This window comes from Trichoderma harzianum, assembly GCF_003025095.1.
Source record: "Trichoderma harzianum CBS 226.95 unplaced genomic scaffold M431scaffold_11, whole genome shotgun sequence".
Classification (NCBI taxonomy): domain Eukaryota; kingdom Fungi; phylum Ascomycota; class Sordariomycetes; order Hypocreales; family Hypocreaceae; genus Trichoderma; species Trichoderma harzianum.
In genome coordinates, this window is record NW_020209259.1 from 1,118,254 (window position 1) to 1,134,855 (window position 16,602).

Sequence of the window (16,602 nt, forward strand, 5' to 3'; positions counted from 1 at the left end):
CTGTTGTTTCAGGAGGCAAAAAACATAAAAAAAAAAAAAAAAAAGGAATATACATTGGTTAACAAAAAAATGGCTGTTTCATGTTTCATGGTTCTATCATACACCCTGCTCCTTTTACGCCTTTTTTTAGTCGAGAAACAACCGTAAGTTCCCTCCTACGTTCTTCAAGTCTAGCAAGAACGTGTCGTGTCCGAATAAGCTCGTCTCCTCGCTCAGTTCTACGTGAGTGACGTTTCGGTTTCCACCTAGGCGGAGAGATTCGGCAATCTCACGCTGCTGCCACGCCGGGAAGAGGATGTCGCTGGCAACGCCCATGACGAGCGTGGGGATGTCGCGGAGGGGAGACAGGCCGCGGATCAAGTCGGCGGGAGGGCGAGAGGACGCGGGGTTTGCCGGTGAAGAGAGTGCCTCGGAGGCATCGCCGACTGAAGACGACGTTGAATCAGGCTGCTCTTGGTACGGCTCGTTGGGGAGCGTCAGGCTGCAGTGCGGGTCGGCGGCGGCAGATTCAGAGGGGGAATAAGAGGCCGTGGCGAGGGCATCTTCGCGAGCTCTGCGGCGTGCCTGGGTGGCCACCTGGTTCTCGTAGCCGAGGTCGAAGAGGTCCATGGCCTTGCTGACGTAGAGCAGGCTGTTGGGGTCGTACGTCAGGCACCACTTCTCGCCGGCGTGGTCGAGGTACGTCTCGATGAGGAAGTCTGGGCACAGGGCGGGTGGTTTGCTGGGGTCAGCCCTGCGACGGCCGAAGCGCTGCTCCCACTCCGGGCCGGAGCGGTACGTGACGGTGGCGATCTCGCGGGCGAGCTTCATTCCCGCGTGGGGGGGCACGCGGCCGTAGTAGAAGCCGCGGTTCCAGTTGGGGTCCATCATGAGCACCTGGCGCTGCGTGTGGCGCATGGCGATGCTGTACGGATGGCTTCTGGCACAGCCGCTGATGGTAGCGACACGGGATACGCGGTCGGGGAACAGCGTTGCTGCGGCGAGGGACTGCATGCCGCCCATGCTGGAGCCGACGCTGGCGTAGAGACGGTCGATGCCGAGGTGGTCTAGCAGGCGGAACTGGGCGCGCACCATGTCTTGCATGGTTAAGATGGGGAACCGGGTCGCGTAGTTCTCGCCGTTGCCTGGATCGACACTGCCCGGGCCGGTTGAGCCATAGCAGCCGCCGATGACATTGGTGCAGATGATGTGGAAGCGGTCTGTGTCCAGGGGTGCTCCGGGGCCGATGAATTTCTCCCACCAGCCAGGAGCGGGATTGGCATCCGTCGAATGGGCGTGAGAAGAAGCTGAAAGGCCGGTATGCAGGAGGATGGCGTTGGACTTGTCAGCGTTGAGACGGCCCCACGACTCATAGGCGATGTTGAAGGAGGGCAGGACGCCGCCCCAGTCAAGTAGCAAGGGATCACGGCAGTGGTAGTTGAGGGTGTCGCCGGAAGTGTACGAGGGCTCGGGGCCGGCAGATGAAGAAGATGAAGATGAAGATGAAAGGCCGGCCCGGGAAGCGGAGCTGGAATCGGCGCTGAGCCGTGCGGAACGGGACTCGATTGCGTCGAGGCAGGGGAAGTTGAGGGCAGGATTTGACGGTGCAGGGGCAGCTGGACGAGATGTTTGTGCTTCTGTTGCGGAGGATGAAGTTGCTGCTGCTGAAGCTGGTGATGATGAGGCCGACGAGGATGAGAATGAAGAGGAGAGCAGAATCGTTGAAGCCGGTCTCGGTGGTGACAGAAGCGGCCGCTGTAGTCGTCGACCAGCCAATCGGAGAGCCTGATGCGCCCTCATCTTGGACCTTCTTCTACTTACTCACAGAACGATTCTCACTCCAAACAAACGAACAAACAAAGCCGAAATGTTTCAAGAATGACACAAAGCAAGTGAAGCGATCCACCCTCTCAGTGAAAAAGAAATCCGGGGTATTTCATCATTTTAAAGGAACGATGGCGCGCTTTGTAATGGGACGTTCGAAATTGCTGCAATCCGGGTCATCGGCGTGGGGCGGCGGATTCTCGGCCTCGCACACCATTTCACGTGCCTCTGGCGCTATTTTCACCAGGACCTTGAAGCGGTTATTATTGCGAATGGTGATTACAGTAGAAGGCGAAATAAGTTGTCGCTGGATTTTTAGATAACTTTATTAGTAAAGTACTAGGTAGGTTAGCTTATGGCTTTTTCTGTAGCTTTACGAAATATCCCTTGTAGATGAAGGTACTCCCTACATATATGTATGAAATCTGGTATCTCCTAATAGGAGCTAGAAATGGCTGCGAATCTGCTGGAAATTTAGGGTATGCTCCACTAAAGAAATAACGACCCTCGGACAGTGCTGGTCTGGTGTTTTGTAATTCCACCTTTCTAGACTGTACCATTAGGATCCTTGCTCATCCTCCGCTCCTCGTCTTGTCAAATCAGGAGATATTGTATGTACATGTTCGTAATGAGTGATTTCAACAGCTATGGGAGCGCTCGCTACAATTAGAATCCATGCTGCCTGATCGAACGCAGTGCAAGCAAAGTCCGATGCTCTTATTAAAGTCGTCCAGACTCGAAGTACGGTTTCTCCTATATGCTGGTGCGGTATGCTTGTACCCATAGGTACATGCGGCACTTGATTCCTCAGGTATCGGATCACGCATTCTCTCTGCTGACTGTAGGGCCTCGGAGATGGAGATACGGGGTAATTTTGCTGGCCAAAGACGCTCGCTTTCCAACAGCTTTATATATGCATATGCATATTTGCTTGTCCATCCACACTTGTGACAACAATGCCCAGTCCAGTCGTTTACTCCTGCCATGAGAACATCTGCCACCCTCAGCCTTGCAGACCCTCTCTGTTCTTCCAGCAGACCTGTTCATTTGCCCGTCAGTCATATTTCCAAACCGATCATCTGGGTACTCACAGAAGACCTTCCACGGCATAGCAGATTCAACTTCTCTGCACGAGAGAGTAAGATAAGGATCTTTATAGTCAAGTATCAATGCTTTCGTGATCTCCTCGAACGCTCGTGCGTTCTGGAATAGATATGCCGCGGCAGTGAGAAGCATTAGATTGCCAGCTTCGTCTCTAAAGGGTCGAAGCCAACCATCGCTCGCAAATATCAGGGCCTCAACACAATCATACTTGTCTGCGGCGACGGCAACTGCGAGGACATCGCCTGCAGCGAGAGTTCGAGGTACTTCACTGGCCTTATGGTGAATAACAGAACACATAATCTTCAACGCAGCAGCATTATCTTCAGGCAGTGGTATCTCGGTAAGTCTATCCCCATCGAGCAAATCATGGCCTTCTTTCCAGTCTGGCCTGAACATGGCGGAGAAAGGCTTTGAGGCTGCTCTCAACAACGTAGAATCGACATGGAGTTTGGCCTCTTCTGGCCCAACTATTAGAATAAGGTCACCATCTGGAGCAATTTCGACGATTGTGTTTGTCTGGGTGTCATTTGGGTTTTCCATTCTGATTTTGATTGTCTGCCACTTGTTTTGTAGAGACGGCGTTGAAATAGCATAGATAGTTGATCTTCGGCGCCAGTCTTAAAGGCCGCCGTGAAACCCCGCATTTTACTACATATATATTCCTTAGCCTTCTCCGGCCTGGCGTTATGTGAGAACTACTGTAATACTATACTTACACAACTAATTTTCCGAAGCATTAGCGATAAAATTCGAATATGCTGATGACTTAATTGGTTCATTCGTTCGACCATCTCATCTCATCTCATTCATACCGTCTTTCTTCTTACACCATGACAACTTCGCCCATCTCCCATCTCGCCCGGTTCGTCATCCGCTGTCCCTCTCGGAATATCCCGATCCTCACATACTCCTCCACTCCCACGCCCTTCTTCTTCTTCAGCATCAATGCATCTTGAGTCATAATCAACGCCAGCATTAATTGCTCATCCTCCACAACCTCGCCATCAACATCACCTTCCACCACATCAAACATCAATGATCCATCAATCTCATCCTTCACCTGCTCATCCCACAGAAACCACCCGTAATATCCCTTGCGGATCCTCGCCTGGAATATCAACGTCTTAATCTCCAGTCTCGCACTCGTCACCGCACTAAACTCATCACTGGGAATCTGCGTCTTCACCTCACACCGCACAAGCTCCAGCAAATGCATCGTCGATCCAAACGTAAAGTCAATCTCCCCGCTGAATGACGCCCACGACCACGACGGCGCAACGTATGTAGCATGTCTGCTCGCCTTTTCCTTTGCGTCTGGCCCGTGATTCGGATGCCACAGAAGCGTCTCCCCCAGAAACTCCGTCCACAGCCCTGCAATGTAGTGCTTGTCCGTCATTTTGCTCATCTTTCGGGCAATGGCGGAGATGGCCAGTAATTTGTCCTGATACCAGCCCAGACCGCGACGGGTGTAATGAGACACGAGCGTCTGCCATACCTCGACAAACTTGTAAGATTCACCCAAGCCCGTCCAGTCGATACTCGACGTGAGTGGGTGAGACATGTTTAGCTGCGCAAATGTCCTTGAGTGTCCGACCCAGCCATCGGACTGTAGTTTCGACTCATCTGCGCGACTCCGAGCGCAGTGCCAGCGAATGTTATGCGTTCCGTACTCAAGAACCCGCGGCGATAAGATGGACTCTTGAAGACACCAGGAGCGTTGGTCGATGGGCTCCCATGCATCCGGTTCCCTCCCCTGCCAGAGTATCACAGCACTCTTCTGGCCATCTTGACAGGTAAATGGCATGCGAAACCCCTTCTCTCCAGCTACATATCGATCGTGGAGGAAGCCTTCTGGTACAGCAGTTGCTCTGGCTGCAGATATAGTTATATATGCCTGCTCATAGATCTCAGCCATGCGTGATATTTGCTCTGCCTTGTCCTGATTCGAATCCTGAATGATGCACAAAGCGTCAATCCAGAGATATTGTAGGTCTAGAGCCATTGTTACTTGAATGGCATCTTTAATTGTTTGTGGGAATTGGTCGTACGGTATGTCCATCATCCATGACTTGACGAGATTCTCCTTGAGTTTTACTGGTTGATCCCCTCCCCAGCAGTAGCTCAATGCGGCGTATTCGACAAACTTGCTAGCGGATGAGTTTTCTTGAAGCCTCACTTGGGGATGCGCAGCTTTTCCGGAGAGGTGTAAGAGGCGCCGAGGACCTGGTGATGATGCGCCAGAAGGCCGGTTACTCTTCTGAAGCTGCTGGCATTCGGTATGGGTTGTGAAGCATTCCCGGAGCCAGCCCTTGATTGTTTCTACAGTCTCTTTGGACGACGGGAATAGATTGGGAGGCCTATATGTAACCTCTTCTGCAGCCAATTCGCTTATCGTCGTCAGCCGTTGCAATAGAACCCATCTCAACATAAATTGAAGTCTCACTTTTCAGCACAAACAATCAGTTTCCGCTCCAGCGTCCCCCCATCAATGTGATCATCCAACTCATCCACCCCGTCCAGCACCATCTGCTCCCTCGAATTATGCGCGAAATAAGCCCTCAGATAGCTCTCGGAGTGTGTGTCGTCCCGTCGCAACGTAACCAGCCATTTGAACAGTTCGCAACCTTGGTCCGCCAGTGAAACGGCCTCGTCATATGCGATATTAAAGACATACGCTTCTCCCGTAGCGAAATAGTTTTCGTCTATGAGCTCGTACCAGCCTTGGTCGGAATAGTAGTTGCCAAAGGTGAGGATTAGTCTCGATTCGCACAGTTTGCATGAATGAGGCTCCGCGGGAGAATTCATCGTGTCTCAATTGTCCGAAGAGTACATAGTAAGCAGAGAGAGAGAGTCCATGGTTAACAACCCCGCAGAACAGCGAATTAGGCGGCGACATCTGAAACGAGATGCTTCGCCACGGTGCGGCCCTCTTTTATAGGCTGCTTACTGCAGATGTAGCGCAATCATCAAATATGTGACAATGTATCATTGAGTGGCATGATTGTGACTCTTCAGCAACACATTGCCAAACTTTGAGCTAGTAAAAAGTTACTAGATACTCGAGGACTATAGCTATATGGTAGCAGAAAGTAGTACTAGTAGATACGTGAGGAATCGTGTATTTCCTACTCTTTTATATACTTGTAGTAAAACAAAGGGTTTCCTTTGCATCCTATTCCTTCTCAAATTCTACGCGGTTGTTGAGGTGTTGGATAACTGACTTGGAGTGCCGAGGAGCTTTTCCCTTCATAATCGCGGAAAGGAGCATTGTCGATAGTTAGACTCCATTGCTCCTATAAAGAGTTTCATCTCTTTTTGCTACTAGCAATTGAGTCAAAATCCTAGCATCCTTTGAATAGTCAGTGGAACTGCAATATGAGCGCCAAAAATGCTCACGACGAGTTTGTAGTTAGAGTGACTGACCCGTACCGCGTATCCAGTATCACATGCATCATCGTCTCGATTCTTGAGATAGCAGCAGCAATCCAAAAGAGTCGAGGATATATGCGCACCATGTCGAGTGGTGCACATAATAATCGTATACTGCTTGAGATGAGATCTTCTCTCAACCAGTTTCCTTGGAAATATCCCTGGTATTCTCCATCTCAATACCCGGCGTGGTATCCTGCGTAGTCGCTGCTTCACTCGCAATCTCGCTCCCAGACAGTCGTTCAAATATGTCCGGATCATCCATCGCGCCCCTCATCGACGCAAATATATATGCGCTCGAAACATTCGCAACCGATGGGCGCCGATATCGCCGCTTCGTCGCCTCGGCAATCTCAAGAATAGTTTGCGCGTCCGTTACACTAGGTCTATGTGACTTCGGGTGAACTCTTCCATGCAGGATAAGATTCAACAATGGTTTCAAGGATGGAAGACAAGCTGCCTCCGTATTAGCCAAAAATTGCAACGAGAAAGCAAAACGGTAAGACATACCACAAACGGTACCAATATTCACTTCAACCCCAGTCCATTTCATCTCCGTGCATTCATCCCACGTAACATCTTCAGACGACAAATCTAGCTCGAGCACAAACACAAATCGCACAATCGAAACGACGAGTACACTGCAATACATTATCAGACTTGGCTTCGCTAGGGCATGCAAAGAAGGCAGCGAAACTCACAAGATACCCAGCATAAAGACACACGCCGTCGCAATCTTCTGCGACATGCGTAAATGCAAACCCCAGATATACGGCACCGGGAACAACAAAATGAATATGTCGGTAATAATATGAGGAACCGTCTTCCCGATAAAAAGCTTGTGAATGTTGACGCCGCACGTAAACGTCGATGGGTCCGTCGGATGAACAGGGTCAAACTGCATCCAAAGAGCAGATATCGGTACACATTGAAACGCCGAAGTAAGAATCTGCCCACATGAAATCAGCCTGAATTCTCACACACATACCCAGAAAAAAATGTCTGAGCTAACAGAAGAGAGAGAGAGAGAGAGAGAGAGAGAGAGAGCCATACAGACGCAATCGTCCAGCAAGCGACCATCCCGGCCAAGATCCAGAGCAGAAGCTTGTCTATAAACTGGACGCTAAAGATTCTCCAGTAAAAAGCCAGAATCGAAAACTTGATAAACATGAGGCTGAAAGTGTAGGTGAACTCCGTCGTGAATAGTCCCAGCGCCCAATCTCGAGTAGCATCTGGTGGGCCAGCCCATATATGCTTGCAGAACCCGTTGTTCACCACTATCGGAAAGCATTAGCCATGAAATCCCTTCCATGTAAACGAGAACCCGGTTGATTCCATCAAAACTTACTGTAGATAGTGACTGTAAAAGTGAATCCGCCAGAAAACAGCTATTAGTATTTGGCATCTCGCGTCAGCACATCTTCCCATATATCACCACAGCATAGAGCGGGATGAACGCGTACCAAAGAAGCGATAATGAACCAGTCGTCTAACCAAAACCGAATCTTTGCCAGCTTCCTACACAACACACGCAGAATAACCGCCGCCACCGCCAAACCCCATGTCGATGCCCATGTTGCAACAATATTGCTCTGTCTGCTCGCCTGGAGGTCGATTCCAGGTGGTGGAGGTCCCAGAGAGGCCATGACGCGTTCAAAGAAGTTCAAACGCCCATCTCGCCCTTAATTCGACGTCCGTTGGAGGCTTATGCCTGCTATTGCGTCACAGACTCTGGACATCGAGAGCGACTGCGTTTCGCCGACGACTTGAACGAGAACTGCCTTCACCAACTGAGCGAGCGAATGATTTGGTGAAACAAGATGAATTGAATTGATCAAATCTGCCTGCCTCTATGGAAATTTAGCACTACCAACACATCATTCGGACCGCACGGCCGCTCCAATATTCCGCTTCGGAGAAACAACCAATCTCTTGGATCCGTCGGCCAACACATTAAGCTTCACGCCATCTGAAACCATTGACAGCACCGCTTTATAATGATTCCATCTCGACTTGGCTAGTGCATCCGCTAACATTGCACTGCCGAACCAGCTCTCCGGAGTGGTGATGCGCCCAGGAGCTCTCCATTGGCTGCTCAGCCAGCCACCGCGATCGAGAGTAAGCAAGCTGTCATCTCAGCTAAAGATTGTGGAACTTGATGCCGAACATCCGCAACCGATTGGATGTATGCAATTAGTGTCTCACAGGGCCGTTGATGTCAATCGCGTCGCGAGCGTAGAAGCGCCTCTCGAAGGCCTCTCAACTCCATTCACTTCTCAAAGGCAGATCCAGGCAGCGTGTCTTCACAGCGGTTTTCGGACTCACTTGCCTCTCCCCTCAGAGGCCTACTCCATTGTACAGTCAAAAGAACAGTCCAAGTTGTGCCGGGTATAGTTTGAACAAGATCTCATGTGCAACTTTACAGTTTCTGACCCGTCGTGCCCCAGATCCAAGCACCTTATAAATAGGGGCTTCTGTTTTAGACTCCCATTAGTCGCCGGTGCTGGTCGAGTCAACGATCTGAGACCCATCGCTCGTTTCGAGTAAGTTAGCGTAAAAGCCCATCAGCTCGTCATCAGTCTCTGAGAGATCATCGGTGTCCGTCATATCCACATCTCCGTCATCGTCATCTTGTTCGGAGCCGCCGTCCTCTTCAATATCCACTTCTCCGTCATTGTAGTAGTCAGGGTCAGGGCTGGGACCCTCTGGGTCTTTAGTATCATAGTCAGCATCGGAACCCTCTGGGTCTTCAGTATCATAGTCAGCGTCGGTTTCTGCCCTTTCAATATCAGAGTGCCCCCATTCTCTCAGCTGGATATACTCGACCCTGCCCTGACTTAAAACACGATGATTACTGTCAAAGAACGATGGTTCCCGCAAGGGAGGTCCAGTGTAGTGGGTATATATGTGAAAGTCTCTGTCTTTCGGAGGCCAACGGTGGAAGAAGTTGGTAATAGTTCCGTTGAGGACACCCAAAACTGTCTCCTCCCTGAGTAGTAGGCCCGTTAAGTCCCAGTCGTCATCCCTGTCCCAGGGTCCTCTGTCCGATATCACCATGAATTGCTCGAGCCGTAACTCGGGTACCTTTGACAACATTTGCAGTAGCTCAACGGTAACAAGAGTGTTCTCATATCTAAGTATTTTCAGCGAACTAGCCACTTTTTTGATGAGATGAAACACTGCACGCGTTGAGGGCATTTCTACCAGTATCAAAGTGCGGAGACTGGAATATCTGCCATCATCTGGGAAAAGATAGGGGAAGAAATTCCACGTATGGCCAGAACATATTCGAGAACGTTCGAAACATAACCGGACTTCCTCAAGTGGCGTTGCTGCTTTGAGGCATTGGCCCAGCCACACAAATTGGCTGGCCTTATGGAAATTAGAGACGCAAAGATCTAGGTGCGTCAGATTGTCAAAGCTTTTGATAAAAGTTCCATCAAATCTCCCAGTGCATGTCCAATTGGATTCGTCGACAAGACGGAGCCTTGTGATGGGCTCGAGAGTAGGTAGATCAGCCCTATGGGCTATGTATGGAATCAGAAAGGTGCAAAATCCATCATTACGCTGGAGGCCTCTCTCCCCCATGGCTCGAAGAAACATCTGACACGTGAATGGATACTGTGATGGCGATAGTCCAAATGGCTTGACGAATTCACGCCCGGGAGGCATTGGCTGAGAGGTGAGTTCTCTTAGCTTGGGCATATTGTCGAGCGCGGCGAAGAAGTTTGGTGTAAAAGTCTGGATTGCTTCAGCTCTCTGTCTCTCCGTCTTTCGTATATTTCGCATTGTTGTGCTCTTTCTCTCGTCCTGTATATCTCGCATTGCTGATGGTCCTTGGTGGGTTTCCTCGCTTCGCACAAGGTGCTCCTCGAATGGCAGCCAGAACAATGCACGCGCCAAGGGTCGCAAAAGAGAAAATAAGTTGACATCAACGACGTCTTGGTCCTCCGAACCTGGTTTAACGTGTGTGAATGAGGTCTCATCTTCCAACATCTCCAGCCATGTCACAGTCTGGACAGCCTCTGCAAGATGCGGTCGGGCCGCGATGTTGAAGAAGGATTCGCGGTCAGATTTGAGCTTCGAAATGTATATCCTGGAGAATAAGAGGCCGGTAGCGAATGTAGAAATCCATTTCGAAGCGAGACGGAGATTTTTGAGGTCCGGCTTACTGATGCATTCGTCGGTCAGAATGTTCAGGATGATCTCGCCTGGGATATGAACCATTCTGGCGTGCAAACTTCGATGTCGTCAGCCAGAGGCTTGAGATTGAACAGAGATAGAGATGTAAAATGCTGAACAATGGTAGAAAAAGAAGATTACGCAGAAGAAGAAAATGGAGGAACACGTTGGCAGAAAAACAAAAGCGCGTGTGGTGTAGGGAAAAACGACACGACAGCTGGCAGGCAGGCGCGAAGGAGCGACATGAGAGGCAGTACATGTACATGTACCTACTAGGAGGTCTACTTCAATTTCTTCAAAGAAAGGCGGAGATTTACTCAAGTTTATCGCAGCGAGATATTTGTATTGACCGTATTCACTATAGTAGGTACATGTGGTCACCGTCGCGTTGAAATATGCAGATATAACCCGAGATATTGGATTGGCGGGTAATAGCACGACTAGAAAAGAGGAAGAAATAACAGATCTTCTTCTTCAATACATTCTGAGAGAAGAGCTTCATACGCCTCCGGTATATGATGCACCGCCAGCAGCAGCATCGAGTCCGATACACTCGCGCAGTCCGACCACCTCAAACAACGCCTTGGGCGATCCCTTGCGATCTTGCCCAGACTTTGCAGGAGCGCCATCCTTCTTCAACCCTTCCATGGCCCTTGTCACGCTTTCGAAAACAGGTTCAAGACATAGTCCAGGATATATAATGAGCTTGAAGCCCAATTCTTTAGCCTCGTGGGCCGACAAGTCGGGAGACAACCCCCCAGGCACATTGTTGTACATCACAGGCGTGGGTGCTAGATCCTCACAAATCTGCCGAGCTTGCTCCTTCGACGTGATGCCCTCTAGAAAAGCGATATCTGCTCCCACTGCAATGGCGGCCTTGAGGCGATCCCTTGCCACTTCGTAACCCTCAGACTGCAGGGCGTCTGTGCGGGCGATGATGAGAATGTCGCCAAGATGCTTGTTCCTGACTATGTTGGCAGCTCGGATGCGAGATATAAACTCGTCTTCAGAGACGATTTGCTTGTTTAGGAGATGGCCGCAGCGCTTGGACTGGACTTGATCTTCTAAATGCAGCGCGGCCACGCCCGCTTGCATGTACTGAGATACTGTTCGCCCAACCATTACAGGGCCTTGAAGTATAGACGATATACAATTATTAACCATGTATCAAGATAGGATGCGATACGCAAGAGCGTCTTGATAAAGTATTACTTACCGCCAAATCCGGTGTCTGCATCCGCGATGAGAGGCACACTTTGGTCCAATGAGGCAATCATAGAAGCCGTATCTCGCATATCGTTCAGTGTAGCTATACCTAGATCCGGCATTCCCAGCCGAGACATTGTCGTGCCGGCTCCTGTCTAATAGCACATCTTAGCAAAAGCACACTGAATACACGACACTGGACCGACCATGTATAAACAGTCAAAGCCGGCTTTAAGAGCTATGCGAGCCGTAAAGCCATCGTATACACCCGGACACACAATGATATTGTCAGGTTCTGCCAGTTGGGCTCGGAGTCTAGCTACTGCCGTCTGCTGCGTCTGATTAGCCATGGTGATGATAACGATAAGTGCGTCAATGAGGATGTTCTAGATTGAGATATCTACTTCCCCTGTTTTCTCCATACATATTTCTGTTATTTATCCCTTCTTAGACTAATACGTCGCGAATCGTCATAAACGTTCACTGTACCCAGAGCTGGCGAGATCCGGCCTGCCGAGAATGGCCGCCTCCGTCGTCACTTGTGAAATGCCGATATTCGCCGAGTGCGTAGTGCTGACACTGCATCTGGCGTTCAACAACACCGCAATATTGTCTGCTCAGGATGTCTAATAAATAAGTGCATGTTATAGCTTGAAATGATTGCTTTCTGGAACAATTAATTGAACCATTATACCCTTGAACACACTTCTTTAGCACTTCCTAGACACAGTCAATCATGACCCATACCGCTGCTGCAGTTCCATCGGACACTCCCTCCGACCCATCGAGTCAAACAGGGCAGCTTTGCACATGGATATCTTCCCTCACATATAATGATATCCCGGAAAACCTTCGTATCCGTGCCAAATATCTCATTCTAGATGGCATCGCATGCGGCTTAGTCGGCGCCCATCTACCATGGTCCGAAAAAGCAACCCAGGCTCTGATAGACCTGGAACTTACAGAGGGCTCCGCCGGCGTCATTGGCTATGAACGCCGAATCAACGCCCTCAATGCGTGCTTGCTAAACAGCTCATTCATTCAGGGATTTGAGCTGGACGATTGGCACACCGGAGCTCCTCTGCATTCGAATAGCATCATTCTTCCAGCCTTGCTTGCCGCATCTGATCATTTGTCGCTGAAGCCAAGTGCAGCTTCATCTTCTTATTCTGGATCTGGCAAGGATTTCATAGTATCATACATTGCTGGGCTGGAAGTTGGACCTCGCGTTGGCCTCGCTCTTCATGGACCTCACATGTTGTCCATGGGATGGCATTCAGGTGCCGTCTTTGGCCCTCCCGCATCCGCCGCCGCTGTAGGAAAATTTCTCGGCCTATCAGCTGGTGCCATTGAAGACGCTTTTGGCATCGCATGCACTCAGGCAGGTGGATTAATGTCCGCGCAGTTTGAGTCTGAAGTGAAGCGCATGCAGCATGGCTTCGCAGCAAGAAACGGCCTCTTGGGCGGGATCCTCGCACAAACTGGCTACATAGGGATAAAGCGTGTCTTTGAACGCGAATACGGCGGCTTTCTCAAGCAATTCACCAGTGGGAACAGTATGGAGCCGCAATACAAGGTCGATGAAATCTCCAAGGGACTTGGCCAAGAGTGGCTGATGAAGGGCGTTGCAATCAAGCCATACGCCAGCATGGCAGGCACACACAACACGGTGGATTGCTTGGCTGACTTGCGCCAAGTTTATCCCGAATTGTTGGATGATTTCTCTGGAATTGAGAAGATTCTGATTGAGTTGAGCAAACCTGCTTTTGAGCACGGAGGATGGGACACCAAGCGTCCCTTGACAGCGACGGGAGCGCAGATGAGCAACTCGTATGTTGCAGCCACATACATCGTTGACAGTGCAGTTCTTCCACCTCAATTCTCTGCTCAGGCGATTGAACGAGATGAGGTATGGGAATTGGTAGGCAAGACGACCTGTGAGCTGAACAATGATTTTGACAAGATGCGAACCCGAGTGAGTGTCTGGTTCAAGGGAAGGTCAGAGCCTATCATTGCGGATCGGCAGTTGGCAAAGAGCGTTAAGCCGCTGCTGAGCAATGATGAGATACTTGAAAAGTGGAAGAACATCACGGCTAATGTGATTGATGACGAGCGAAGGCAAAAGATTGAAGATGTTATTCTAAATCTGGAGGATTGTAGTGATCTTGGAGTATTGAGTCAGCTGCTCATGGGCAAGACGGCGAATCCGATTGGATGATTAGACATTTTTTCAGCCCTGGTTCAACTTTAGTTAATGTTAGAATAGATGGTATATCGGCATCAAAATAACTAAACACGGATTATTCTTCTTACATACATTAGGACGTATCCATCACAGGGTACTTTACCACAAGAAACAGAGTGGCTATTCAGCACCCCAAGTTAACTAACCAGTATCCGGATTATCCAAATCAAAGCGACATGTAATAATAATACTGAATACGTGAATGTTAGTTAGTAGTATCTATATCAAGTTATGTTACATAGGCCAATCAGTCATATCTAGGTTCATAGCCCAATCAAAGTCAACAAACGGTTCATCGGCAAATGGTGCTGATTGCTGAATGTCTGGCACTGCATTTACATCACCAGTTGCCGGCAGCGCATATGAAGTGACACCTTCACTTCCAACCAAGGTTTCGGATCGGGCTATATCTCATGTGAGTAAACTGCTTCTGGACAACAAAAGGCGCAATTGGAATCTTACTCTGCTGTCTATTCTCATAAGGATTGCCTAGCCCGCCAAACTCCTGTCTCCACCACCATAGGCAATCAAAGAGGGTGCTCATTGACAACCTGCTAGAGATTCGGCTAGTCAGGCTGTCAACCGTTCCATTCTTGTTTTTGAATATTGATTGGCTGTTCCATAATTGACCGAGTATGGAAGCAGCCCTTGCGCTCAGATCATTGTTTTGCAGCGACTCTTCTCGGGCAAAGAATATGGCGGCGAAATAAGCTTGCTCACCAGCCTGAAGATCCAAATGGGGCGCGAGTTCACTGCGATGAATTTTGAGGATTGTAAAAGCCGCCAGCATAACAGATTTTTGAACAACGACGGGTGCATTCTTGGCTGTAGCCCCTTCGTTCCATGACTGCTGACACGCGGTGTTGATGAAGCTGCATGCAACTGCAAAAAGAGGAATAAAGGCCTCGAGTTTGCGAGACGCTGGATCTATGAGAAAGTGGCATGAAAGAAGATGTAGACGAAAACACTGGAAATAAATAGAATCTTGTTTCTCAACCGTTAGAACTATGGTATAGTTAACCTTCCGGAAGGAATTATTCTTACCGATAGCTGTTTGCCCTTGAGACGCAGCTTTGGTTAGCTGCGCATCGAACAAACTAATACACGACAGTAGTGACGCCGCTTTTTCAGGGTCACGACCGCCATGGATTCTCCTCAAAGCTTCAGTTGCACATATCATGATTTCGCACAGCCTGAGAGGCAGCTTGGTCTCTTGTTGAGGGTTTGCATCGTCGCCACCATCTCCTCCATCTGAGAGAACTGGTAGAGTGAAGGCATCACTCAAACCTAGAGGCAAAATCCCTTCCCCAAGCCCAACGCTATGGAGAGCAAAAGAAAGTCAGTTCAGCCGTAATATTAGTGACTAGGGGCTGGAGATTCACATGTAACAAGTTATGCAGCATTGCTTCCATAACATGGCGCGATTAGCTCTTTCAAGCCGATTACCGTCCAGTATCGTCCTCGCAAAGTCTTGACCAACGCCTGCTACATGCAGCCCGATTTGCATGGCGAGGTGTAGAGCTGCACCTGCGAGAACAAGACTAATGCCCCTGTGCATAGTATTGACCGGAGTTGGCCACTGACATAGCAACAATATGCCTTGGATGGCCTGAACGGGGCTACTCCGTGATTCCAGGGATGCAAAGGCCATCGAATTAATCTTTGGGGCGAGTCGACCCAGCATAGTTGGGTCACCAGTATAGCGTCTGCTGCCGATATAAACGATGACCCAGAACAAAAAAGGAGACTGCTCATAGCATTGATTTGGATTCGGTTCTAGCTGGGAGGTCGGCAAGAATGGGACATACAAGCTAAAGAATCTGCGGTACAGTCAGTATCGGCGTTCAGATGACTGACAAGCAATCGGGAGGTATACAGATCGAAACAATCCTGAATTTTACGACCGGACACCAGTTGACCATCAAACTCTCTAGAATTGGCTATGGATTCGTTTGAATCATTCTGCAATATGAGAGACTGATGACTCCCACCCTCCTTTACTGTCGAGGGTGTCGTTGCTGGCTGTGGACTAGCAAGTGCCGCATCTGGAGCCGAAGCTGAAGCTAGGGCCGGGACAAGCAGTGGAGTCAAGAATGGAACTTCTGCCGTATCTGGGATAGAAACCGGAGCTCCAGCTGCAGTATCGACACCGGAAGGTCTCGCCATCCCTCGCCCGGAGGTGGGGCTGTCTAATACACCATCATTCTCCTCATCGGCACCAGAGCGACGTCTCATGGCCTCCAGCTCGCTTTGCAGCTGAGCTTTGGTCCGCCGAGATGCCGGAGTCCGTTCGACAACACAGGAAAGTTGCATGTGACGGCATCGCGTGCACGAAGCAGGGGGCTCGGCATCACATTTGACCTACACGGCAGCCACATATCAGCAATTGAAGTATCGTGATTTCATAATGATGATAATTGCTTACCTTTTGCACTCTACAGTCTCGACATGCTGGATGACGACGCACTCGGATTCGTTCAGGAGCCATCAATACATGTTTCGTGAGAAGTGAGTTTACAATGATATGAAAGAGGGCGAGATTGGCCGATTGGCTACAAGGGAAGTGGTGAGCGCTGGCACGTGACTTTGTAAGCTGCCCGTTGCGTGTTATTGAAGTGTCATGGAAATGCCAA

The 16,602-nt window shown here is 49.7% G+C and overlaps 8 protein-coding genes across 8 annotated transcripts; 1 reads left to right on the forward strand and 7 right to left on the reverse strand.

Moving 5' to 3' along the window:
- Positions 1–126: 126 nt before the first annotated feature.
- M431DRAFT_539682 (hypothetical protein) lies at positions 127–2,493 on the reverse strand (the record flags this gene model as incomplete). Its single annotated transcript, XM_024921052.1, has 2 exons — positions 1,957–2,493; positions 127–1,616 (listed from the first exon to the last, which is right to left on the reverse strand). Exons 1-2 carry the CDS (start codon positions 2,018–2,020, stop codon positions 127–129), a joined length of 1,554 nt encoding a protein of 517 aa, XP_024771585.1. The 5' UTR covers positions 2,021–2,493.
- Positions 2,161–3,490, reverse strand: M431DRAFT_522865 (hypothetical protein). Its single transcript, XM_024920520.1, has 2 exons — positions 2,895–3,490; positions 2,161–2,842 (listed from the first exon to the last, which is right to left on the reverse strand). Exons 1-2 carry the CDS (start codon positions 3,445–3,447, stop codon positions 2,442–2,444), a joined length of 954 nt encoding a protein of 317 aa, XP_024771586.1. The 5' UTR covers positions 3,448–3,490; the 3' UTR covers positions 2,161–2,441.
- Positions 3,491–3,573: 83 nt separating this feature from the next.
- On the reverse strand, positions 3,574–5,705 carry M431DRAFT_122167 (hypothetical protein). Its single transcript, XM_024912152.1, has 2 exons — positions 5,351–5,705; positions 3,574–5,294 (listed from the first exon to the last, which is right to left on the reverse strand). Exons 1-2 carry the CDS (start codon positions 5,431–5,433, stop codon positions 3,731–3,733), a joined length of 1,647 nt encoding a protein of 548 aa, XP_024771587.1. The 5' UTR covers positions 5,434–5,705; the 3' UTR covers positions 3,574–3,730.
- A 748-nt stretch (positions 5,706–6,453) lies between these two features.
- Positions 6,454–8,059, reverse strand: M431DRAFT_522867 (hypothetical protein). The gene is made up of 6 exons (XM_024920521.1): positions 7,800–8,059; positions 7,685–7,724; positions 7,390–7,613; positions 7,038–7,285; positions 6,847–6,977; positions 6,454–6,792 (listed from the first exon to the last, which is right to left on the reverse strand). The coding sequence occupies exons 1-6, from the start codon at positions 7,980–7,982 to the stop codon at positions 6,473–6,475; spliced, it is 1,146 nt and encodes a 381-aa protein (XP_024771588.1). The 5' UTR covers positions 7,983–8,059; the 3' UTR covers positions 6,454–6,472.
- Positions 8,060–9,396: 1,337 nt separating this feature from the next.
- M431DRAFT_92419 (hypothetical protein) lies at positions 9,397–10,563 on the reverse strand (the record flags this gene model as incomplete). Its single annotated transcript, XM_024924355.1, has 2 exons — positions 9,397–10,146; positions 10,198–10,563. Coding segments are annotated over 2 exons (1,116 nt in total), but the record flags the coding sequence as incomplete, so codon positions are not given.
- Positions 10,564–10,915: 352 nt separating this feature from the next.
- Positions 10,916–12,074, reverse strand: M431DRAFT_149493 (hypothetical protein; the record flags this gene model as incomplete). Its single annotated transcript, XM_024912799.1, has 3 exons — positions 10,916–11,648; positions 11,735–11,879; positions 11,931–12,074. 3 exons carry the CDS (start codon positions 12,072–12,074, stop codon positions 11,017–11,019), a joined length of 921 nt encoding a protein of 306 aa, XP_024771590.1. The 3' UTR covers positions 10,916–11,016.
- A 386-nt stretch (positions 12,075–12,460) lies between these two features.
- M431DRAFT_92177 (hypothetical protein) lies at positions 12,461–13,942 on the forward strand (the record flags this gene model as incomplete). The annotated part of the gene is made up of 1 exon (XM_024924330.1): positions 12,461–13,942. One exon carries the CDS (start codon positions 12,461–12,463, stop codon positions 13,940–13,942), a length of 1,482 nt encoding a protein of 493 aa, XP_024771591.1.
- Positions 13,943–14,203: 261 nt separating this feature from the next.
- Positions 14,204–16,457, reverse strand: M431DRAFT_92975 (hypothetical protein; the record flags this gene model as incomplete). Its single annotated transcript, XM_024924426.1, has 6 exons — positions 14,204–14,373; positions 14,432–14,896; positions 15,074–15,288; positions 15,352–15,789; positions 15,948–16,330; positions 16,395–16,457. 6 exons carry the CDS (start codon positions 16,455–16,457, stop codon positions 14,204–14,206), a joined length of 1,734 nt encoding a protein of 577 aa, XP_024771592.1.
- Between the last annotated feature and the right edge of the window lie 145 nt (positions 16,458–16,602).